The sequence below is a fragment of the Orbicella faveolata genome, unplaced genomic scaffold (genome assembly GCF_042242905.1).
Source record: "Orbicella faveolata isolate gen_17 unplaced genomic scaffold, um_ofav_v1 contig_15, whole genome shotgun sequence".
NCBI classification, from domain to species: Eukaryota; Metazoa; Cnidaria; class Anthozoa; order Scleractinia; family Merulinidae; genus Orbicella; species Orbicella faveolata.
Genome location: NW_028301542.1, coordinates 6,198,433 through 6,223,449, shown reverse-complemented (window position 1 = coordinate 6,223,449; position 25,017 = coordinate 6,198,433). Strand labels below are relative to the sequence as shown.

The 25,017-nt window shown below is 36.6% G+C and overlaps 4 protein-coding genes and 1 long non-coding RNA gene across 10 annotated transcripts in view; 3 read left to right on the top strand and 2 right to left on the bottom strand.

Moving 5' to 3' along the window:
• Positions 1–13,648, top strand: part of LOC110058670 (SPARC-related modular calcium-binding protein 2-like) — a 38,030-nt gene extending 24,382 nt beyond the window's left edge. For all 4 annotated transcript variants that reach the window (XM_089288167.1, XM_089288169.1, XM_089288166.1 and 1 more), the window contains 9 exons: positions 4,164–4,332; positions 4,665–4,937; positions 5,432–5,497; positions 5,822–5,935; positions 6,369–6,596; positions 9,014–9,235; positions 9,895–9,930; positions 10,370–10,471; positions 10,956–13,648. In XM_089288167.1, the coding sequence (XP_089144293.1) occupies positions 4,164–4,332; positions 4,665–4,937; positions 5,432–5,497; positions 5,822–5,935; positions 6,369–6,596; positions 9,014–9,235; positions 9,895–9,930; positions 10,370–10,471; positions 10,956–11,263 (1,518 nt within the window). In that variant the 3' untranslated portion in view covers positions 11,264–13,648. The remainder of the gene's footprint in view (positions 1–4,163; positions 4,333–4,664; positions 4,938–5,431; positions 5,498–5,821; positions 5,936–6,368; positions 6,597–9,013; positions 9,236–9,894; positions 9,931–10,369; positions 10,472–10,955) is intronic.
• Positions 1–25,017, bottom strand: part of LOC149113262 (uncharacterized) — a 216,184-nt gene that overhangs the window by 79,765 nt on the left and 111,402 nt on the right. The window lies entirely within an intron of this gene.
• On the top strand, positions 52–2,635 carry LOC110055520 (uncharacterized). The gene has a single exon (XM_020761907.2). The coding sequence runs from the start codon at positions 191–193 to the stop codon at positions 878–880; it is 690 nt and encodes a 229-aa protein (XP_020617566.2). The 5' UTR covers positions 52–190; the 3' UTR covers positions 881–2,635.
• LOC110055530 (dnaJ homolog subfamily C member 4-like) lies at positions 14,541–23,516 on the bottom strand. 2 transcript variants are annotated; one of them, XM_089288171.1, is made up of 9 exons: positions 23,387–23,516; positions 21,489–21,579; positions 20,988–21,084; positions 20,461–20,514; positions 20,094–20,224; positions 18,801–18,854; positions 17,086–17,220; positions 15,887–15,973; positions 14,541–15,446 (listed from the first exon to the last, which is right to left on the bottom strand). In XM_089288171.1, the coding sequence occupies exons 2-9, from the start codon at positions 21,569–21,571 to the stop codon at positions 15,335–15,337; spliced, it is 753 nt and encodes a 250-aa protein (XP_089144297.1). In that variant the 5' UTR covers positions 21,572–21,579; positions 23,387–23,516; the 3' UTR covers positions 14,541–15,334. The 2 variants fall into 2 exon arrangements, with proteins under 2 accessions (XP_089144297.1, XP_089144298.1); XM_089288172.1 differs by having other exon boundaries at positions 21,489–21,576.
• LOC110055510 (Golgi-pH regulating cation channel-like) overlaps positions 23,565–25,017 on the top strand; it is a 105,601-nt gene continuing 104,148 nt past the window's right edge. For both annotated transcript variants that reach the window (XM_089288158.1, XM_089288164.1), the window contains exons 1-2: positions 23,565–23,714; positions 23,896–23,956. In XM_089288158.1, coding sequence (XP_089144284.1) covers positions 23,610–23,714; positions 23,896–23,956 — 166 coding nt within the window. In that variant the 5' untranslated portion in view covers positions 23,565–23,609. The remainder of the gene's footprint in view (positions 23,715–23,895; positions 23,957–25,017) is intronic.

Here is a 25,017-nt window from a genome sequence, read left to right as displayed (position 1 = left end):
AAAATCGCTTTGCGCACGCTCAATGGCTTGTTTTTCTGAATGACATAATCGCGTGTCAAAGGTTTAAGTTCAATGCATTCCGTCTTGTGTGCACTTTCAAAGGACGACTGAACATCGCTTCGTTTAGTCTGAAGGAAATCTCGAAGGTTTAGAACTCGTTATTACAAGCAAGCAACGTGGAATAGTTCTAATGGAAGAGGAGGGTTCGCGGGGACTGAGGCGTTCGCGGAAACGTTCGCGGAGCGTAAGTTCGGATGACTCAACCTCGTCGAATTCGGAAAGATCTAAAGAAAAAACAACGAACGGATTTTGCAATGGCTCGCGCAAGTTGAGCGAAGATCCAGCTGTTTATGCTCGACGAATCCCTTATTTCGGCGAGAATTCGATCAACGATATCTTGAAAGTGGTTTCTCTTCAGTCGTTTTCGAATCCCCGCTTGTCGTTATTGAACGAAGGCGAACGTGATAGCCACAAGATGGCCAAAGGAGAGTCAGATTGCCAGTCTGACTCGAGTGAAGAATTACCTCGTAAAGAGCGCTCCAGCTCATCTAGCGAAGATACAGTCGCGCCTTCTGGACATTCACATCTCGCTTTCCCGTCAGGTAAATCTCGTGGCAGACGAGGAGATTTGAAGAATGGTAACTTAAGCGAAGGAGTTGGAAAAGATCAAAGATATTGGGAGAAAAGACAACGGAATAATGCTTCCGCTAAGCGCTCCAGGGACGCGAGGCGCGTACGAGAACTTGAAACTCAGATACGCGCTGAATATCTGGAGGACGAGAACTACCGTGTGAAGGTTGAAAACGAAGTTTTACGCGAAGAGAACGCTCGATTGCTCAAAACCATCGAAAGATTAAAGAATGCCAGCAACAAAGATTGAATTGACCTCAACAGAAATAAGACTATATTTTGTACGTCGTTCGCATTCCACCAGGCTAAAAGAATTGACTTAAATTGATTAACAGTCGAACGATTGTATCGTTTGACTTCGTAATACTTTCGTGGAGTCTTTCACGACAGACAAGTATTATAATACGTTCAATTGTACATGTTTAGTTCGCGAGCAGGGTGTGTGACGCAACACGTCCAACGCCTCTACTACCTTCCCGCCGAGTTGAATATATTATTATGTGTTCGCAGTCATGGTTGGCGATTTCGCTATCCGATTACAACCTCTGATGTGCTCACCTCCTATCAAATGTAATATTTTACGCTGGTTCAGTTGTGTTAAGAGAAATATCTCGTAAGGTCCGACAAATGTTACGCATTTTTCAGTGACTCGAAATGAATTTCAAAACTGTCTACTCACGCAGTGGTCTCGTGCAGTCGCAAATCGCGTGATGGCGAAAATGCCCGTGTACATTTCGGGCAGACAACCTGATAGAGGCACGTGCGTAGCTGAAAATATTAGCTTCCCAGAAACCGTCAATATATAAGATGGACACCACTTTGATATAGGACGCAAGTTTACCTGTCTGAAAAGGAGAGGACAAAGCTTAGCACCTGGGAAATGCTTTACACTCCAAATAATTTGCATTTTCTCGAAGAGATACTTAAACAGTCGGTCTGCTATTTTTTGTGAGATAACACAAGTGTTTAAGACATCACTGTGTATCAAATATGCAGTTTATGAAAGCTAAAGCTCATTAAAAAAAATATACAGGCAAAGAAAAGTTATTCCGAGAGAACTGTTGATATGTAAGCTTTGAGTTTATTGTTCAACATTTTTGATGAAAAACAGCTGTGACGAAGTGTGGCCTTTGAATTTCATGCACAGAAAACTGTTGTCTTTATAATTTACAGTGTACATAACTTCAACACTCTGGGAACTTCTATTGTCACTTAAAATATATCTGAAATTGGGGAGACAGAGTCCTGTTGTCTTGTGAAATTAGATGCTTTAAATATCACACAATTATGCTTTGTTGATACTGCAGCATTGTATTTCATCACTCAAGCAAAGAGTTGTGAAATTTTTCCCTCAATCTCCAGTTCTAAGGAATAGATTGGAATCTGCCAGAAAAATAATAGTAAATTATACGTAGCTACTTTAAAATTTGATTGTCATAGACTCAACAAGGAAAGTTTTAAATGGGCTTTTAGTGTTTTGAACATAACTTGCCCTGTTTGTTACATGTAGTAGAAATAACTATGTTATGTGGTTTGTTCAAATCAAAAATCTGATACCACACTAAGATGGTTGTCTCTTGGAGAACTTCCAATAAAATAGTTGCAGCTTTAGTTCAATGTTTACTCTACCATAACACATCACTGAAACTCACACATTCAGGGTGCGACAGCACATCACGACAATTTGAAATAACCAAGTAAACAAGCTGAGTAGAATTAAACTTGTGAAACTTTCCACTAGTCTTGGCATATTTTAATGAATCTTCAGTGTTTTTTTCCTAATCATGGTGCTGAAAAAAACTGTACATATATCAGTCCTCTACCGCTACAATAATAAGTTACTCTGAGATAACTTGGTTATGTCTTGTTTGTAATGATATTAACATCAACATTGTACTTAAATAACCTGACAGCAGACATCTAGCTGAGAAATGTTATGCCCAGTGTGAGCACCTCAAAAGTGAAGTGAACAAATGTTGAAATAAAGTTACAAAGTCACCTCAAATGTTACTTTTCTTTACTTGCAAATGTAGCGATATTCGAGGATTCTGAAATTTTCAATTTTGTGATCAAAGTTTTCCTGAGTGAAGTATTTTTTAACTAGCCTGAGGAAAATCGACAGCATTGAATAAAACATCTCATTAAGTTAGCAAATTTAAGTTAACTTCCACTTTCACGAAAGAAATCTATGTGTGAACACTGCTTACATGAAAGCAATCGAATACTACTTTTATGCAGTACTGTTTATCTGTTGTTTTCATCAGAAAAAATTATTACTCAAGAATTTTTTTTCAGGTTTGAACTTGTGTGGTTTTGGAATGAAGGGGTGTATAATAAATTTCCCCAAAACCTGAGCTCCAAGAGCCGAGCTTGGTGCAAAGCAATGAGTTAAAAAACCAAGTGCATAGAACACAAAGAAGTGGAACACAGCTTCAACACTCAGGCTGGGACTAATGGCACCTGGGAAGGGCTCTGAGAGAGCTTTAATGTTCATAAAATATAAAGAACCTTACTGTGCTTAAAGAAGGGAGGCACCTGTGTCTCTGTATCTATTATACTGAGACTACAGCTGTCAGACCAATCTTAAGGGTTTAGCTGGTGGGAATTTTTCAGCTGAGATTAACACCTTTTGATCGCCTGATTTCAATAAAACCTGCAGGCTGACCAGGACCTAGGCCAATTTCAACCCACACACTCCAGCTGTCTTTTGATTACAAGTGGGCATAGAATATTTTTATATTTGCCTCTGGCTGCACTGCACAACAAAACTAGACAATTATAAACTTGCCACCAGACCAAGGTGTCAAAGTTGTTCAGACAAATAAAATTCAAGCTGTTATAATCACTTAACCAAACTGACCTCAGGGACAGCAGCGATTTGGAAAGATAACAATGTTCTAATTAACCTAAAAGGATTTTAATTTGGCTAGCCTTCTAGGGACAGATACCAAAACTTGTGATGAGCTCTATAGCCACAGACACAACAAGTTAAGGCAATGCTATCTGAATTCTGAGAGCATAAGTAAATTTAGATTTTCCAGATGGAAGCAGGTGGGGTGGTCTTCCCCTCTCCTCAACCCTACCTGTGCTCTACATAAGAAAGCTCGAAGTAAGGAATTATTTACTTGTAATTATCAGTTATCAAATTTGGGTTAAGAAAACCAGCATCTTGTATTTTTTCCCCCAATATTATTTTTTCATTGTATTGTATTTGCTATTTCTCAATATAGTCAAAAAAATATTTTCAATAAAATGCCCTGTTCGCATTCTTCAAAACTTTTTCACCCCTTGAAGAAAAACATGTGAATATACTTATAGAGTTGCAGGGTGTTGTATATCACTGGTGAATTTACAGGTTCTAATTTAACAGTGATTCCTTGATGTATTGATAAGACTCTGACCGGTAAAAGGTTCTTACTAACTGATTTTGTTAAATTATTATAAATAAACATTATGCAAGGAACAGTATGTTCAGAGTTAATAAGTTAAGTTAATATACTTGAGTTGACTTACGTGTTGATTTTTTTTTTCAGGAAGTTGGAGGCAATATGTGCAAATCTAAAATTACGTGTCCGATTGACGAGCCTGGGACCAATCCGGTTTGTGGCAGCGATGGAAGAACATACAGCAGTCGATGCCTTCTACAGTTTGCAAAGTGTCGTGGTCATAAAGTTAAGATGGTTCATAAAGGAAAATGCAAAGGTCAGAACAGTTTACCTTCTTGCTTGAACAGGCAGAAATGACACAAGAACTGTGATACAATGTTAAATATTATTATAACAATTTATATTTTAATTTATATTTTCCTAATGCTAGGAAAACTCTACCAAGCATTTTTGGCATGGAATAAGTGTACAGGCTAAGCATTTGAAGCTGCAGCTCTTTGTAAGCATTGCAGACCTATGATACTGAGGCAATAAAATTGAGTAATATTGGGTTTTCATACATAACTTGACCTTTTCCATAATAATAAATTTCTTTTTTTCCTGAGGATGCTTTTGGAGTAAACACTATTTTTATGTATTAAATTGCAGATACTAAGCCATTTCTATTACAAGATGACAACTTGGTATCACCAGTAACATCAAAGTGCCTCCGTGACAGACAGCAAGTATTAACAAATGCCTTATCAAAAGACCTCATCATGCTGGCTGTCTTTGTTCCAAAGTGCGAGGCAGATGGTAGTTATTGCCGAGTGCAGTGCTTAAATACGTCACGTTATTGTTGGTGCGTGGACAGTGATGGGAAAGAAATCCAAGGGACTAGAGTGCGTCTTCGACAACCAAATTGTCCAACAATTGCACATAGTGAGTTTCCATATCATTTAATAACACCAGTCCTTAAGAATTGTTTTCTGATCCAAAAGATGAAAAGTTAGAGGCTAGTATATCAGTGGAATCCCAATTTGTCAACTAAAGAAATGGAAATTGTTAAAAAAAAAAAAAAATGAAGGATAAATTTCTCCTAACTTTTCTGCCAAGAGAGCAAAAACCTGTTTTGAATAATACGGAGGTTTAAAAAATTGTCTTATTAAGGGTTCAAAAATTCAGGATCCCATTCAAGTCTGGTCTGGAAGGAAATTTTGATACCACTTCAAAACATGTTTGTCAGAAATGTTGGGTGTCAAAGTTTGCATGTAATATATGTAGATCTGTATTTAACACTCCTTGCTATAGCCCTGGGAATTATTATTGACTAGGGAAGACACTTTTCTCTCTCTCTGTATGGTTCTTAACTAAGACTCCTGAATAATTTACGATAATTTGCATATTTTTTAGTTAAGTTTTCTCCGCTCTTTTAGCTCAGCCATCAGAGAAACCAATAGCAAAAGGATGGAAGCCAGTAAAACCATGCACTAATTGCAAAGGTATGAGAAAACCATATCATGACTATAAATGAGTGAATTAATTCAAAAGACGAAAATAATAACTAAGGTTTTCGATAAACAATTAAGAATAAAAAGCAGTGATATTAAAGAATGACGTTTTGACGGCTCCATGCAATCATTCTCAAATTCAAATAAAATACATTATGTGAGTTCATTATATAGTGAATGTATGTGTGAAGGTCTCAGTGCATATGATTAAGAGATAAAAATAATTGATCAGTTCAAGCGCACCACGCTTGGTATTTTTATTCATCGATTATTTTGGCCTGATCGAAATTCTGTCAAAATTTTGTTTTGTTTCAGGCTGTTCAGAAGACATCCGTGCAGCTTTTAATGAAAAGCTTGTGAAGTTCTTGTCTGAAGAATTCATGCAATATGTTCAAAGGTCGTCTCTAGCTTCTGCAGAGAAAGTTCAAGGTAACATGAATTTTGATTGTTAATTAATTTACTAGATGTCATTATCATATGATATTATTGGAGCTTATGAGTGGGAGGCACAGTGGACGCCGGGGCATTATTAGAAATTATAGGCATGCAATGCATGCGCAGTGCTCTGTAGCAGAAATCTTTCAGAGTATGGTTACAAGTAAATCCAGTTAAATTGCCCACTGGCAAGGTCCTTTATTCACTGATTTCAGAGAAACTCTCATACGCCTCAGGGGTAAACGGTTAAAATAAAAAAAAATTAACCAAAACTGACTCCCCAGAAAGATTTCACATCATAATAATTAAAAGTCCTAATATTTTTTTTCACTTGTTTGATTATTGACTTCCAGTTGATAAAAGTAGTATTTAAAATGTTAGAAAATGATGAGAAAGGCTGACATATTGATGTTTGTTGCTATTTTAGGTCAGTCTGACAGCATGGGTAAAGTTCATCTTTTACTCTGGAAATTCACGCACCTTGATGAAAATGCTGATTACATGCTGGAGATGAGAGAGTTACATAATTTCCTCAAGATAACAAAAAAGTCTATTCATCCCAAAAAGTGCAGCCGTACTTTTGTGGCCTACTGCGACCGGGACGGAGACCACAAGATATCGCTCAATGAGTGGTATACGTGTTTTGGAGTAAAAGGTAAGGAATACCTCAGTTGTCATTATTTTGGACTTTGGGTACAAATGTGTATTATATATTCTTGGGGCATCTTGAGTATCCAAAAACGTGAATAAATAAATATATATATATATATATATATATATATATATATATATATATATATATATATATATATATATATATATGTGACCGTTAACGGGAAAACGTACCTTAACGCTTATCCGTTAGACAGGTAAAAGCGTTAAGCATCCGTTAGTCATCCGTTAGAAAGTTTTCGTAAAAATGTTAGGGGCGTTAGCCCAACCGTTAGACGTTAGCATCGGGCTGTTTGAATGGAGAGTGCAACCGTTAGCAAGAGACATGTATCCGTTAGCCATTAGCATCAGACCGTTAGACGGGACAGCATAACCGTTAGCAAAAACTCTGTATCTGTTAGCAAGGCTAGAGAAGCCGTTAGGATCCGTTAGAATAAACTAGCATACGTTAAACGGGTAACAATTCCGTTAGAATGGCATGGCACGCGTTGAAGTAGCATGTGGTACATAGCCTAACGCAGTGTGAAACGAGAGCAGCTCTTGGCTTCCATTTAGTTCAAAACAATCATGAGAGATAGCTATCTTTCGATGAGAAGTTTGGCGATTATTATTTTTTGATGCCCTGATGATTGATAAATACAACTCAAATGAAGTTCAATAAAGCCTTCATACTATAATTATTATACACAATCCAAAACAAAACATGTTTGCCGCTTTTGAAAACAGAAACGACATGTAAAATCATAACAACGATCGTCATTATATGAACTGTTTTATTTATTCCGCAAAGTCCCGTTGTTTCGAGAGCTTGTAATTTGTTACCGTAAGTCGTGAACAAATGAAAGTTAAAAATACCTTACAAATGCTATAAATGAACGAACCAAACACGGAGAAAACTCAACCAAAATGGTCATGCGATGAATAAAGATGTTCTACGAAGTAAACACTGATCACGTGTCAAGAACTTGTGCTCGTTTGTCAATGTCACAAAGTGCGGGTTCAAAAATTTGCATAAAGTTGTTTACATCTGCCAAGATGTAAGAAATGGCCATATTCCGGTAGAAAGTTTGATAAATATTTTGATAGACTGTTGTCGGACTCTGAATCAGAAGAAACCAATTTAACTACATGTATGTGACAAAAACAACTTTATCTGACGAAACCAGCGCCAACAAAACGCCCGTCGCTTCGAGACTAGCTTCGTGGCTTCAGAAGGTACTGCTTTTCGCATGCTCTGTCAAGAAAGCGTAATCTTTTACGAATCCACAGCTGGAGAAAACAGTTACTTTTAAAAAACTCTGGACAAAGTCATCGTGTAAAAATAAGTACAAGCGACAAATCCATTTGAGTAAAACAATAAAAAATGTTCACCCTGCTTGACTGGCGAGTTAAATTGTTTACACACGGTTTTAGCGACGTTTCGCGTTCCACATGATAATAAAGGACTCGAATTCTGACTTTGTCTGTCTCGATGAGGACGTGATAGTTTATATCACTGAGTTTTGCTTTCAATGCTCACCCTGGAAATAATTTTTTAAATGTTTGTCCCATCGACGACTGATGAAATAGGCACTTTGTGATTCGTTTTCTAGAAATCGTGAGCATAAGACATAATGGATTGGCACGGTTATGCATGTGTTTATAACATTGGACTGAAAGCTATGCTGTTCGTTTGTTAAAAGTCCTTAGATGTAAACCATTAGACAACCATTAAACATTCTTAGATATAGGCTGTTAGACTGACAACTGTTAAACGGCTTCAGTCATCCATTAGAACAAACCGTGCAACCATTAGAACGTGTTCTTCATCCGTTAGACATACTTAGTTAGCTGTTAGAACGTTAGGAGAGAGCGTTAGAACGCTTTGATCATCCGTTAGGCACAATTAGATAACCGTTAGAACGTTAGGACAAAACGTTAGAATGTTGTGAAGGCCGTTAACTATCCGTTAGCTTTCCGTCCGTTAGCGGCCATTTAACGGATAAGCGTTAAGGTACATTTTCCCATTCACGGTCACACACACACACACACACACACACACACATATATATTATACATTATCATAAATATATGATGGGAACTAAGGTAGGAGGCCTGTTGATTACAGTAAATCATAAAATGGTGAAAGAGACTTGCTAAATTTGAAAGTGAATGTGGACATTACTCTCAACTTGAAAAAAGCAGTTGAAGACAATGTATAAATTAAAGAATTGTTATTATCACAAATTTTGTAGCAAATGCATTCAATATATGAGAGAAAGCTGTCAGTGATTGAGACTTAACAAAATCTCGAGTAGAGCAAGAGACACAGGTACACGTTATGTACCTATTTTTAAGTACACGTATCATCCAATAATCATTATAATCTTGATTTATTATGTTCCTCTGATTGCTCATCAGAAATAAAGAAGTGCACTGGAGAATATTTAGCAGCACTGAAATCAAACAAGCATTCTTCAGGTGCAAACCAGCAGTACTTGCCACGTTGTGCGAGTGATGGGTCATACTCTCCCACTCAGTGTCATTACTCTATTGGTTACTGCTGGTGTGTTGATGTTGACACAGGCAAACCAATACCTGGCACAACAAGGAAGTCTACGTCTCTCGATTGCTGGAAGTATAGTAAGTAATGTGGTCGACTTCTTATTGTAATTGAAAATGACGACTATATTGAGTTTAGTTCTAATCAAGTATTGTTGGAATAGCTGTACATGTATTTCATTAGCCAGAGGCTAGTAAACTACAAAGTAAACCTTCAAGCCACATCTGAAAGTTTTTTAGCCTGCGTAATTATTGGCTACCATAGGTCTCAAGCCTGACTCTCCAGAGTCAGTGGACTTTGATGGAGTTGCATCTCACTTTATTCGTGGCAATTGTGTGCTAATTCCTAATAATATGCAGCATGAAAAACAAACCCAGCATGTACTGATTGGAATCAAACAGGTAATGAGCAGCGGCATAAATGTTAAGCATTTCTTGCTTCTGAGTAAAGGTTAATGCGAGTGTATAATCAATTGTCTGCCTATAGAGGTCTGCAATTCATGTGCAAAGATAGATAGTATAGTAGCGTATAGGTCTACAGTATACCAGTATAAACATACGCTGCTAGTGATAAAGGCCTGTAATAATGATTATTAAAAATCATTAAATAATTAATATTGATTACAAATAATAATCCGAGATTTTCCTTTCTGACATTCCTAACCAATACTTGGTGTACCAATTAAAATGAAATTATATATTAACTATTTACACATGTTTGTGTTTGTTCTTGAATTTAGTGGCCAAAGACAATTCAACAAGTCTAGTGAAAAAAGGTGAGTGAATAAGTTATTGTGGCTCAGCTCTTACATCACCTGAGTTTGACCATATCACTAGGAGCTAAGAGTGTGCACACTAAAAGCAGTTCAGTAAATTTACAATTCTTTGCATTTTCAAAGTACATGTATCTGTGAAGAGGATTTGATAAAATTTTGGACGACTGGTAGATTTATACTAAAACAATTAGGTTATTTGCCCTCATCAGCTATCGCCCAATAGAAATCTCAAACTCATAATCTAATTGTTAAATAGAACACAAGTGGAAATTTCAGAGAGCTCCAAAACGCAGTGAAAATACTTGCATGTGGCTGTGTTCCAAAAGCATTAATTTTCTCATTCTCATAAACTTCCGTTTCTGTTTCTGCAACTCAGTGTAAACAAAGAAAATGTTCTCCATTTCTTACTTACAATTGTTCATTCTCATCTTCAATTTAGAATGTGCACAAGACCTGTGGACCTCATTCAAAAGAAATATGCTGAGATTATTTAGGAAGGATCTGGAGGAGGATTATCCCACTGGTGATGAGAGTCACTCAGGTACACCTGTAGTGGAGGATCATGATTTGACTTAGTTAATTCTTCTTGATAGAGCAGCAAGATTGACGAAAAGGAATTGGTTTTGCACTTACTACTCTGCGCAACTGGCTTAAAAAACTCACATCAATTTTTTTTTTATCAAATCCAACCCACGTATTACATGGCTTTTTGCCATCTAATAACTGAAGATTAAATTCATTATTAGAGCAATTCCAAACCTCAAATCTTCAATATGCTAATGAGAACAAAGCAGAAAAAAAAAAGAACACATATATTAGCCATCCACGTTTTGATCTAACTAAATGACTATGACTCTGTAACAGAGGCAAAATATTGTAAGTTGTAACAACCTCTCTGCATTATAACAAAAGCAAAACTTGGTTTTCAACAACATTAACAATCAATAACTTGTCTCGTTTCTGTCATTTTAATTTGACTGTTTTCTTTCTTTCTTTCTTTCTGTCTGTCTTTTTTAATAATATAGAAACCCTGATAAGAAATCAGCGCAGGAGTGCCAGATCAGGGGACCTACATTATGTCGGTTCATCACTAACAGACAAGCAAGTTTTTATCTGGAAGTTTAATCGACTGGATAGCAATAGGGACAAACTGCTTGTATCTAGTGAATTTCTGACAGCTTCTATGAAAAAAAATCTCGGCAACATCAAACGAGGAAGAAAATGTGGCAAAAAGCTGTTAAATGATTGTGATCTTGACAAAGACAGAGGATTATCCATGACAGAGTGGAAACTCTGTTTAACAATAAGCAACGGGCGAATGCCTCTGCAGTAAAATATCTTCATTCAACAACAGGAGCTCAAATGGAAAGTCGAGACCCTAGAATGCGGGAAGTAGCACTGGGCAGAACAAAGCAGGCCACTACCTAGACCTGTCGACTGGTGTTCCTATACTTTTTGTTCCAAAGAGACCACAAACATTGCAAAAAGACATGAATGTACAACTGTACTTCGATGAACAAACTAAGGCAAAATTAAAATGCCATGTTTTTTTTCAGGGGTGCCTTGTATTTAACATTTTCACAACAGACAACTTGTAAGATAACATTTTCTACAAGAAACCACCACTCATGCAGAGAAAACAAATAGCATGAAGTGTTTTAGTAGACACTACACTTTCCATGTTATTGATCACTAGATCACTAGTCAGATCTCCCACAAACTTAACTTATATAAAGCTTGCAAGTGGCCAAAATGTAAGTTCTCAATACATGTGTCAAGAAATAGACACTCCTATGGAGTTGACAATCACAAAAACAGTCAAATTCGTAGTCAGTTTAGTATTGGACAATCACGCTTATGGCTTAAGTTTCTACTAAAATATTTAATGTGATATCAAACAAGGGTGGCTTTAAGGACTTAGTGTGTTTTAGTGTAGCTAAAATATCAGACACTGCACTTAATAATCAGTACCAACTGACAGTAGTCCAAGAGGCAAATACAAGAGACATAATACATTATGTATTAAAAAATATACTGGCCAAGCATCACATTGGAGGCAACATAACTGCGGTTAATGTTATAATTTATGAACGATTTTGGTGCTTGTTCAGAACAGTTCAAAAAGATACAATATTAAATTAGCCTTAGATTTAACTGCTTTAGATGATACCTAGAAAGGTTTTGCTTGTGTACATGTAATGCTGTTGTTTGGTCAATCAAAGCACTGTCCAGTGATAAAAAAAAGGACAATAATGGTGTTTTGGAAACTTAAACGAACTTTCCACGTAGTAATCATTTGGCACAATGATCAACTAGTTCTGTTAGTAATAAAACGTAGTCCACATTATGTACAATTTGTATTCTTGGACTGTGAAGTCACTCTTATTTTGTCTATGGAATTAACTGTCAGGCTGTCAGTGTTGATTGTAAAGTTGCCATTTTGAATTTTAGTAAGTGGAAAATGGGGAGAGGAAGAATTCTTTGTATGACCCACCCCATAATCCCAGAGTAGCTTTGTCCTCATCTCAGCACTAAAAGAATTTGTCATCATCACAGCTGTAAAGTTCTAAGCCACCAGAGCTGTTGCTTTGATCTTCACAGCTGTATTAAACTTATTGATGCTTGTTTATCTCAATGTCAGGAAAGTTCATCCTAAGGCTTAGTGTTCTGGATCACTTCCTCAACAAGCACCCTGATGATCATATAATGGAAACTCAATTATTCAGTCTGGTGGCCTGAAAATTTCAACTCAAAAAGTGGGATTGATCAGAGTTTTTGCCCATAATAATTGTTGACGAGTGTCGCTATGTATATTATAATAGAGACACAAAATTAATTACAGCACTAGCATTTTTTCACAGAAAGTAATTAATCAATAAACAGCATCTTCTGTTCCTGTACATTCAGTTAATATGGATCATCTATATGTCATACATTTGCTTATTTTCTCTTTTAATACTACCACAGTACAGTCAGGTAGGTAGGTAGGTAAATCACAAGAGTGAGACAATTGATCACTAAGTCGTTCTATACTTACAGTTTAATTCTCCATACTGATGTCTCAAGGAATGTGTGAAAACCAGTGAGGAGAAAGTTTAGGTTATCAGTACTGTGGGTAATGGGTTAATTTAATTAGTGTACACAGTAAGAAAAAAGTGGACATAAATTATGTCCATCTACAGCAAGCAGAGATGTATTTTTCTCTTAAATAGTAACTGTGTAGAGTGAGCACAAAGCAACACGATCTTTGATCCAAGGCCTGATGTGCCGCATGGTGCAGCAAGGATAAATGGATGATAATGGTGATGATGATGATGATGATGATGATGATCTACCACTAGCGATGCCAATAACAGCAATTTATCATTAGTTTCCAAGGCTTTAAAGTACATGGCTTTCATTCACTCTTCACAGTTTTATGATCATGAGAAAAAATTACATGTAAAATATTATTATTAATAATGTTTAACAATCCTAGGCAGACTTAAGCTCGTTTCTCATCCAAGTAATTATTGCAATATTATTGTTATATTTTTATCGAAACTATTTAAAGAGAACTTGCATGGATTTGCACTTCTAATAGAATTAGAACAGAATTTAACAGTAGAGGATAGTCAGCTGTTCGTATGAATGAAATATAATATTATTATGGCAAATAACATTTTATCATTATTAATATTAATGGTAATGACTTAATAAATCAAACTTTGTTTCATGATTTTAAGTCTTATTATTTTCAGTGTCATGACACCTACATATGTACTCCCTACACTCTCAAAAGAACTGCAGTTCATGCACACTTTCATCCACAGACTTAAAAGGTAGAACCACCTTGTATAGCATGATAAACAGTACCACATGAAAGTACTGCTCAATAGCTTTCATTTGAATGGTCACACACTAGGGTTTCATCCACAGACTTAAAAGTTAGAACCACCTTGTATAGCATAATAAACAGTACCACATAAAAGTACTGCTCAATAGCTTTCATTTGAATGGTCACACACTAGGGTTTCATCCACAGACTTAAAAGTTAGAACCACCTTGTATAGCATAATAAACAGTACCACATGAAAGTACTGCTCAGTAGCTTTCATTTGAATGGTCACACACTAGGGTTTTATCCACAGACAATCAACTTACAGTATCACACAGAAGTACTACTCATAGCCACACAGCAGGGTTTCATCCAGACATTATTTTAAAAGTCAGTCAAGAATCATATCTTCAATTAACTGACCCAATGGTGTGGTTGACTTTGGAATAACTTAAAAAAAGTTTTTATGTGAACTTGTGTCATGCAAGCAGAGAGGCAAAAGAACTGCAAGTCATCAACTGCAAGCATACTGGTCTTACATGTATATGTAGACAACCAAAATAGATTTTAAGGTGACAACCCCCAGTTGAGAAAAATACAACAATAAATATGGGTTGTTACATTTTATATACTAGATATTTTTTTAATTTAAACCTTGCAAGATAGCAATTTCTGTTAACATGTACAAAGTATGTAGTGGTACTGTAAGTACAATTATGTCAAAATCATCTCAATAGATTTGACATAAGTGACAGACTATTTACAGAAAAGAATTAAAAATGGTTTACATAAATCTGGGGAAAAATAAAATAATAGTTTTTAATTCAATCCACCCTGACTAGTTAATCTTTACAACTATTTATTCTTGTTGAAAAAAAAAAAAAGAGATAAAACTCATCCAACTTACATGTACATTATTTTTTGCTGAATAATTTTACAAATAAGATGCCAGTAAAAACAATTACTTTTTTTCTATAAAGTTCTTTACCATAACAGACAAGACTGTAGAATATTGTAATAATTATTATCTTATGTTAAGACAGTATTCTTGACGATAAAAATTTGTTGAGCTTGATTCAACACAGCCTTCGGGAGCCAAATATGTTTTGTGAATGTTACCTTCCTTAGGTGATATCCAATGAAACTAAATTTATGCGCACATACATGCCGGTATTTTGGTTAGTCAGCAAGTGGTCTATGCATTTTGTTTGTTATAAGTTTGTGATTAAATTCTTCAAAAATCCCTCTTCATCATCAGTATAACCTTCTTCTCCCCCCCCCCCCCCCCTTGTTAGAGGCATCATTGTCATTTTATCAGCCTCTATAATGTCACTGTTCCAACACCATGTCCCAAACAAGAATTTTACCCTAACAGAGCCACCGCTAATTTAAGTCTTGTAACAAACATCACGTTGGATAAACCAGTCAAACATTTACTATATATACATATGTATTTATTAACCTTCAAAGTCTGTCCATCCGGTTAATGATGTTGGGGAAATGTGTGATTATCTAGCACAAGGTTAAACACATACCAGTTCCACATTGATGACGAGAATCAATAAATAATATTATCATTTCCTGACATTACTTCTTGTTGTCACCAAAAAACTGCTTCAGTGCTTTTGCCGCAACTATTTTTTCAAGTCCGCTATGTTGAGACACGAAAAGTTCAAGTTGCTTCTTAAGGCCATTTGCTCTGAAACAAGAATGAATTTTGCTGTTATTAGATTCACCACTGATCATCTAGCATTTTCAAACTTATTAGGGTGCTACAACTTTGAAAAGGGTAATGTTATTCAACTGAATCAAAGGGTACGTTTGTACAATTACAATGTATGCAACATATGAAATTTAAACCTTTAAATGAAAAAAAAAACCAAAAAATATCTGCACTGTATCATAGCACAATAATTGCATTAACTTTTTTGGTTTGAGATACATAAACCATTGAATCAGTCTTTTGACACATTTTGTAGCTTCAGTACCCTAATAAAGTTACTGTTCAGTAGTAATTTTCTACAAAACATGACTGTTATATTAAGTTTTCCACCAATGAAAATAATATTATGTCTTTAATGTTTTGAATTATTGAAATCAGTGCCCCTTCAACCACATTTTGTTTTGTACTGTGCATACCTTGCTCTTTCCCTGACCTCAGCATACACCTGATGGGCTTTTCTGCTTGATTCATCAGCCTTGGCCCTGTATACATTATGACGTGATCTGATGGAAAAGAGAGTCCACAATCACGTCACAGACATCTTGCAGTACAGAGTTACATGTAGTGTTGTCTTCATATCTTGTTGCCAAGGCACTGTGGCCTCATAGTTAGGGTGCTCAACCTCAGATTGAGCAGTCCAGGTTCAAGCCCTGGCCGGGGACATTGTGTTGTGTTCTTAGTCAAGACTCTTTACTCTCACAGTACCTCTCTCCACCCAGGTGCCGGCAAATTTAATGCTGGGGGTAGCCCTGTGATGAACTAGCATCCCATCCAGGTGGGAGTAGAAGTACCACTGCAGTAACTACAGTTGTATTCGCCTCATGCTACTGAAGCCGTATACAAAATTTACCTTTGCTTAATCACAGGCTACAAATATTTGTGTACAATTTTCCAAATTTCACAGACAATAATCAACATTTTTAAACAGAAAATGTCAGATTTAGTGCACATGCTTCATCCATGCATGTAAAATTTATTAATTGGGCGAAAGGATTTATTGTGGACAAACACACAAGTTATCTGCTTGCATAAGGTTGGTTCGCAAACAATACAGTAGAGTACTTAGTGCATACATGGCAGTCATGTAACATACAAAAGATCTCTGCGAAATTTTCAAAAGAAAATTTATATGCCTTGAAATAATAATAACTGTTAATATAATTATAAAAGGCCTTTTGCAACAGTTGGTCATGTGACATACTTTTAAAGAACACACTGATTTAGTCACCAGTAGTATATTACATATACATACATGGAATGTAATCAGAAATGGAACAGCAGCGTCTACAAATATGCCATACAGTTAAAGGAGTTCAGTCATGGTATTTTGAGTTATTTTGGCCACATACAAAATTGCCCTTAAATGGTAGGAAACCTGAAAATAACAGTTTAATAAGAGAGAAAAATACCAGAGACATAATGATCAACCATAAAGGAACAAGGATGGCTAAGGATGGAGAAGATTAACACGGATTGTAGTCGACGAATTTGAAAAATTGAGGCTAGACTTTTTCAATATGCGCAAACCAAGACAGAGCTCCTTTAAGAAATTATTGGTCATGTGTAACTGACTGCTGCAAAAGACCTATTGTTGTTATAAGACACAAACACTTACCTTATAAAGAAATATTGTACCGTGGCTCCAATCAGCATAAAGGCAATTGCACCCATCATAATCATTTTGTTGGATTTCTGTCGTTGGGCAGAATTTACAACTGACCCTGTTGCAAAATCGTTGGGCCTTGTTTGTCTGTAATAAGTTTTTTTTCAAAGGAAAGTCTGAATAAGTTAGGAAAATGCAGTAGAATGAAGTTTCAAATAACAACTGAAGCTGAAATTGCTGGATAAGATAAATTTAAAGTACTTTAAATTAAAACTGTAAGATATGGTATTTCCATTATGATAATAAATTTATTGTAGACTACAAGTAGTCCCTCTTTTGCTTAGTCCATTGAGCATGACCATTGAGCATGCATAAATTGCAAGGAAAAATTGCCCCCAAGATTTCAGATGGAAATTTTTTCATGCGGTTTTCTTTCACGTCACGCATGATGGACTTAGAAGTGTAAGTAAGTAAGTAAGTGAAAGAGGGGCTACTTGTAGTCTACCGTAATTGAATTTAATCTTTAATCTAAATAGCATCTGTAATCCTCCCAGGTAATCCTCCTCTGGTTCCAATACCATAAATCCTCAAATTAGCACCTGGAGCACTTATTTCAAACTTTGGAAACTGGGGGGAGGGGGGGGGGGGGAGGGTGCTTTTTTGAGGGAGGCACTTAATCAAGGGGGGCGCTTATTTAATTTTTCCCAAAGCGCGGTCAGTTATCATTGGGTTTTTTATAATATATAATGCATGTGTCAGTCCCCCAGAAGTATCAGAAGGACTCTGGCTCTTTTGAAGAACTACGTAATACAATCCCTTTAGCTGGTCCAGGCTTGCTGTGGTTGGGCTTAATAAGCAATGAATTTAGCAGATCTTCACTGTCATCCGTACTTGCGATGGTCTGACATGCATTGTACAGTGTTTGAATGAGTTGATGATCACTTGCTTGTGATTGAGCATGACCAAAACAATACTTATATTCTAATTTGCCCAGCTCAACTGAGTATAAAAACATTAATCGTGTATTAAACAACCACCTCCGGGAAGTGTCAACACAAGCCTTGTATGACCCTCTTTATTATGTCCTTTCAATCAAAATTACATAATAATGACTTAAAGAAACAATACTGGCGTGCACATAATAACAAAAACTGAAAATACATACTGAGTAATAACTTTACTGAATAAAGTTTACAACAAGGTAGACCGATACTCAAAAACACTAGTCGGCCTTAGTCATGGGTATTTTAGAGGGCGGAAAAGCGGCTGTATGACTCAAATGAATACAATATAGAAGAAAACATGATATATATATCAACGTAAATTAACATCCTCCTAATGAAGCATTGTGACAATGTGTCACAATGACATAACACCCCAGGGACAAGATTACACAACCCGTGATCAATAAATACATGTACATATCCTTTGTTGTCTGAGTACTCTTCTATAGAACAGGGGAAGGGGACAGGGTGCTTACATGTATTCCAGGGGAGGTGCTTATTTTACATTTTGGCTGATAGAAGGGGCGCTTATTCAAAGGGGTGCTTGAGGGGAGGTGCTTATTCGAGGATTTACGGTATTTAAGTAATTTTCTAAATTATTTAATAAAATAATGATTACCATATCCCGTCCTGGAGGGAAAGCAATATTACAATTACTCCCTGCAAAATTGCATGATAAACAGCTGTGTTCAATTCATTTTCAAAGAAATAAATTTAATTTACCTGTAGTTTGAGTTATTCGTGGCCTTCTCATAATAGTAACTTTTGGGGGATTGCCTGTTAATAACAAAAATTCACACATTCAATTTATTTTAGTCACTGACACAAATATAACTCTCTTACGGAATCATAAAACACAAGTTTCACCATACAAAATACCAAAGAAGCAACATCACAGGTCAATGGTAACTGGAAAATGAAGAAGCAAACTGGCAAAAAAATTACATGTACTGTATCTCAGGAATATACTCTATGCAAGTTTTGAGCTATTGATTGACCGTATGTACAAAGGAAAACAATTCAAATATGTTTGAGCAAGTTGCAACTGACCAAGTTCAATCTCAGATTATCACATCACAAAATTTCCACCAAAATGGGGGGGGGGGGGGGGGGTAACTTATATGGATTATATAAGTGTGTGTGGCCCCACAGGGTATGGTTTTTCAGCCATTTGGGTCATAAGTAAGGTATTGATATTGGCTGTTTTGGTCATAAATAGGGTATGGTTTTTGCACTCTAGTCTTGAATTGGATAGATGTTTTTTTCTTTCTAGAAGAGGCTACTTTTTCATCATTATCGATAAGACCATTAAAAAAAAGCCCTTCACAATGCCTTCAACGACAGTCTGAACTAAATAACTAATTATATGGCAGGTCTGAAACAGGGTAATTTGATTAAAGGATCAGGTGCTGTCATAAATAAGGTATCAAATTTTTGGACCATCAGGTCATAAATATACATAGGGTAGGGAAAATCACAGATTTTGATCATAAATAGGGTAAGGGTTTTGGGAAGTGGGCCTCACATCCTCATCCAAATTTTCTAAGAGCACCCCCATGGGAAAATGATACCTGTCAGTAATACCACTTTAGAGCCAACAGAGGGAGGAAAAAAAATTCCACTGTATGGTTGATAATTTATCAACAGACCATTAGAAATTCTGTGAATTCTAATTACCAAATTGGGATCAATATTACCCTTCAAAATTCAGGGCTTGAAAAAAGTGGTATTCAGTCATCTACATGTAGGACAAGTAGAATTTCCTGCCAGACAAGTAACTTTTAATTCTCACTTGCCCAATGGGAAAGGGCCCAAGCAAGTCATCTGCCAACTAAATCAAGAAAAGCAAATTAACACTACCCGAGGGAAAGCTAAATTTGAGAGCTGTTTGTCCAAAGGACAAGCAGAAAATAGAGGTTTAGTATTCAAGCCCTGAAACTACAAAAACTATATAAAGCAGACCCAATGTTTCCCCAAAGGACCTCGCACTAGTTTAAAAACATAATGGCCTCTCACCGGTGTTGTGGTACTGAACCAAAGGGACTTCCTCCTGAGGATTGAGTTACATGTATGGGTTTCTCTCTGAGTTTTAAATCATATTCAAGTCGTTGGGTGGCATTGCTTAATACACTATAGGCATTATTAATCTGCAAAAACAGGCCAGTGAGAACAAGTTAGAACTTTCTAAGCTGTAAAAACCTTGAAGACCCTGTCCACACAGGCATTTGTCTATTATGAACATCAAATGCCAAACAAGATTATAAATACAGACAGTTATTAGTAAATAAAGAAGAAATATACATGTCTTCTAAGTGCTATGAACAAGAAATAGGCAAGCTTTTATTTTCATGTCTGACAATATTAAAGAAAGAACAATGTTTACCTGCACAAAACTTTCATGGAGTTCTGGTTTATGTGGATTCATGTCTGGATGTAACTGTGTTGAAAAAAGTAATCACAATAATTTATTAACAGTTATATTTAAATTAACATTGTACAGCTCTCTCACTGAGGTCAAGAATTTTTGCACGTGTTGCTCCCTTACAATCTTGGCAAAAGCCTTTCTCCCCATCCTAGCCTAGTAATAAACCTTTTCTGCACCACTGAAATAGCTAGTCTGGAATAGGGTAGGGGTTTAAATTTGGTGCCTAATCTAGGACAAGGTTGCAAAATCAGATGATCATGGTCTAGTATAAGACAGGGAAAGACGAAAAAAATGGCAGCAAATCTACTTGATCGTGAAGTAATACCAATACACGTAACTCGTGAACACACGCAATACGTCAGCACTGCAGGCTATAGGGTAAGGGTTTCAGAGTCCCAGTGGTACACCCCCACCCAAAGATTTACAGAGTTCCCCCCAAGTTTAATGGTGCTTTAAATAGTATTACAAACAAAATGAGAGGTCACCTCTTTGGATTTTGTGAGAAAAGCATCCCTGATTTCTCCAAGAGTGGCTTTTTCTGATACATCAAGGACCTCATATAATGTTGGTTTTCTTGATGTCCTTACAAGAAACAAATGATTAAATCATTAAAATGGATTTTAAGCACTGTTTTGCAATGAACACCCTCCTCTGTAGAGTCTCTATAGGTGAGGAGAAAGTGAATTGGGATTGGGAAAGCACGCAAGGACAACAGGACGATGGAAAGGGCAGGAGCCTCTCTTCTCTCCTTCGCTCTCCTGGCATTCCTTGTGCACTTTTGTTATTTCCTCTACCCAGCCTCTAAACTACCAGCCTACATGGTCAAGGCAGCAAAAGAGAGGCCTACGTCACTCAGGAGAGAGATTCACACTTTCCCTCTTCCCATCGTCCTCTGTGCACCTTCCCACTCCAATTCACTTCCTCTTCCCCTAAGGAGTTTCTGTGAAGGAGAGAGGTAGGGAATGATAATATAAACAGTGAAATACCTTGATTGAGTGGCAGTAGAATAAGGACAGCTAAAGCAAACCAAAAATGGGTGACGATCTTGCCCTTTTCCATACATGAACATGGCGTCTTCTAGTGGTATACAAAGCAAAGTGAACAAAACTAGACTGACAAAACTCAGGGGTTTCATTAACATTTCTATTTTCAGTGGGAGGGCAACTGAAATAAATATGGCAGCTGCTTTTATTAAGTACCTGACTTTGTAATTTATGGTAATAATTTTTGGTTGCCACATTTATTTCAAAAGAGGGGGAAAATGTTTTGAACTGAACTTCTTTATAAGAACTTTCCTCTATATGGTCGAACCAGACAGGCAAAATGTGCAGCCGTTCAATCTGACCGGTGCCCAGTCCTTACACTCACTTTCAGTGTTATGTGCATAGTAACTATCTCTCGACATGCCATCTTTCAACATGCTATGTAACCTGGCCTACGTCAAAATGTAAGCACAAGTGGCTTCTTTATGGTCGAACTTGACTTTTAGTCATGAAAGATGGATTTATTTGACATCAAACTAAGGCTAGGAGCATCAAGAAAACATTCTGTGAGGGATAAATTGACTGCTTTGAATGTTTACATCTTTCGAATATTAACTGAGCGGTAGCGGCCCAATTCTACCAGAAGTCACTACTGAGAGTCGATCGTCTACACTAAAATCGTTTGAATTATCCTGTAAATGGAGTCCACAATCTTCTTCATTCATTTGAGGTCAGTAATTATCATATACAGGTGTACTTGTCATTTGTTCCGCTAATAACCAGAAAAATTGCTTGTTTCACAGGTAAACAGTATTTCAGCCATTTACGAAGCATGTCGAAAAATGGGATGTCGAGAGATGGTCGAAAGATGTCGCCTATGCATGTAACACTGAAAGCGGATGTAATGAAACCCCTGAAAATTTCAAAGTTATTTTGAATCAATGTAAATATGTATATAGATACTTTATTAGATAAGTAAAAGGTATGTACACTGTAATTTTGGAATTAACTTTGAAGGTCTGGTCTAGGCTTTTAGCCAGATTGGTGTCCAGGCATCCTGTGGTCAGCCACTTAGTAAAGAAAATCATTTTATTTTTCATACATGTATGTAATTATCATATAAACTGTTTATATGTGCAGGTCCTATTAAGCACATTTTGGACGGCCACTTTTTAAATCCTGGCTAAAAACCTGGTCTGGTCTCCAACAAAAAGTCACTTGAAAGAGTTAAAATGCTGATGATATGGTTCCATGGTTTGTTTCAACCGCCGCTAACTCGAGTAACTGTCAACCACTGTAGTTTCTATAGATCCTAATTCATTATACACAGGATAGATACACAATAAGTTTAGTGCGAATCTTGTATATGTTTTCCCCTTATTTCAACTGAATTTATAGGTATATCTACTCTTTACGTGTGTTGTGTTTATGTTATTGTATCTGTTTTTATTACGGAACTGACTTTATAAAATTTTATGGTTATAATTTTCGGCTGCCATATTTATTTACTCAGCACTACATTGGTATATATGCATCCTATAAATGTCTTATAAAGTTTGCTTTTGTTTCCAAAAGTAAACAATTTACTTGTCTGTTTACTTCTCAATACGTTAACGTTTCCAAAACAGTGCTACACTGAAATATACACGTGCTTAAGATCACTCAGCCCCATTCAAACCCATTTAGTTTTCCCATAGCTCGGTAAAATAAATAGTTGTCCGGTCTGGAGAGCAAATATGATACTGATACTGAAAAGATATCAAAAGATGGCCTGATGAAAGTTCAAGAGACAGTTGCATAACCAAACATCTGATCTTTCGGAGTTTCTTGAGAAAACCTACTCCTCGTTGGCATTTTCCCCTGTTTTTCTCTCAACCCTTCAACATTATGATTAGAAATACCTCAATGTTATCTCCAGCCCGCAGCTTGAATAATTGCTTCTGTATAAAGTTCTTGCAGGGGACAACTGTTGTCACCTTTGCCTTCAACAGTCCGCCATCTTGAATTATGAATACAAAAAACATCCCGTCCCTACCCGTGACGATCTGAAACGCCATCTTGTAAACGTCATCAACTTCTTTTGCGCATGACTGATGCTGAAAACAAAGTTTCGTTCGAAGGAAGATGGCGGCGGGCAAGCGATATTTCGTTATTTCGCTCTTGATTTTTTTCCTGGTTTCAGTTTGCTGTCTCCCAGAACCGGGCAAAAAAGACTTGCATTTCAAGGAGGTTAGTAATATTTGTTTTAGGTACTGAAATTCGGTTGCTGAATACTGTATTTTCTTGTCTGTAAATTATGCTGGAGATTCACTCCTGTTTAGCTCCTGTTTCTTTTTGCATGTGGATCCCGTTTTGTCTATGCGTTTGTCTTGAAAATAGATTGAAGTAACATTGTAATGTTTGTTTACAGAACCAGACGTTTGATGTCTTTGCCAAAACAATGAACAAAAACTACAGTGTCGCAATAAAAGGTTTGTTAATTGCAAATAAAACTTAAGCTATTAAATTCTGTTAAATTAATATGGGAAAATAAGTTTAGTTTTTTCCTTTTTTTTTTTCGGTAGCTTCTTTTTTATTGTGAATTAGCGATGTTAGTTGCAGCATTTTCTAAAGAACGTGGCTTTTAAAATCAAAGATTCCTCCTATAATTCTTTGGGAAACATGAAAAATCAAAAACGATATGACAGTGTACTTGTAGAATACTGAGCTCTGTGCATACTTGTAGTTTTCATCAAGGTATGCCTAGAAGAAAAGTTCAATATCACATGCCAGCCAGCTCAGTAATGTGGGAGTCTCCCTACTCATCTGTCCAATTTTAGATCTTTAGATCTTAATTGCGCCCGCAGGGTTTTGGCCCAGAGGCCAAAACCTGAGGAGGCACCCTAGGATTCCCTGCGTGTATACATACAAGGAATTTCAAAAAAGTAAGAAATGTGTTGGTAGTATGCGAAGCGTTCTTGATTTGATGAAACTAGGCACGCGCAGTGGTCTCGGGTAATGTAGGGTAATGGGGGCTCACAAAACAGCATGAGTGTCGGGAACATGAAATTCTTGACTTCAAGGTTCTTGCAACCACAAGTTCGCGTTTCACCATCTTCTAGCAGCATTTCAAGGTCTCCCAACCACAAGTTCGCATTTCGCCATCTTTAAGCAGCATTTCAAGGTCAAAAATACCCACCAGTTACAATATGGCCATGATTTTAGCACGATCAAATAAATTTGCATCGAAATGGGCGAAATTCTCATCTAGGACAAATTGAAAACGATTTCAAAGATCCTGAAGATGGATTTTGGGAGAAAAACAACTCAGATGGTATTGTAAGAAATTCTGAAGTATGCTAGAAATTAGAGGCCAGTGTGGTTAGATTGCAACTAAATAGCTAAATGGCCTTGGGATCAGCAGTTTTACCTTTGGCTCCTTGTTTATTCAGATGGCTTATTTGTATTCTGGGTGACTTTGCAGAGATAAATGTTTCGCAGCGTTTTTGTTGAGGTCAAAAAGCTTAACTCTAATTTGCATATATGGTGACTG

What these genes read in the sequence shown, in the direction of transcription:
- LOC110055520 (XM_020761907.2), top strand. Translation starts at nt 191, where the DNA reads ATGGAAGAGGAGGGTTCGCGGGGACTGAGGCGTTCGCGGAAACGTTCG.
- LOC110055530 (XM_089288171.1), bottom strand. Translation starts at nt 21,571, where the DNA reads ATGTTCATGTATGGAAAAGGGCAAGATCGTCACCCATTTTTGGTTTGC. An exon ending in TTCTCACAAAATCCAAAGAG is followed by an intron (nt 20,515 to 20,987) that starts GTGACCTCTCAT and finishes TTTTCAACACAG; the next exon opens with TTACATCCAGACATGAATCC. An exon ending in TCCATGAAAGTTTTGTGCAG is followed by an intron (nt 20,225 to 20,460) that starts GTAAACATTGTT and finishes CTGTTTTTGCAG; the next exon opens with ATTAATAATGCCTATAGTGT.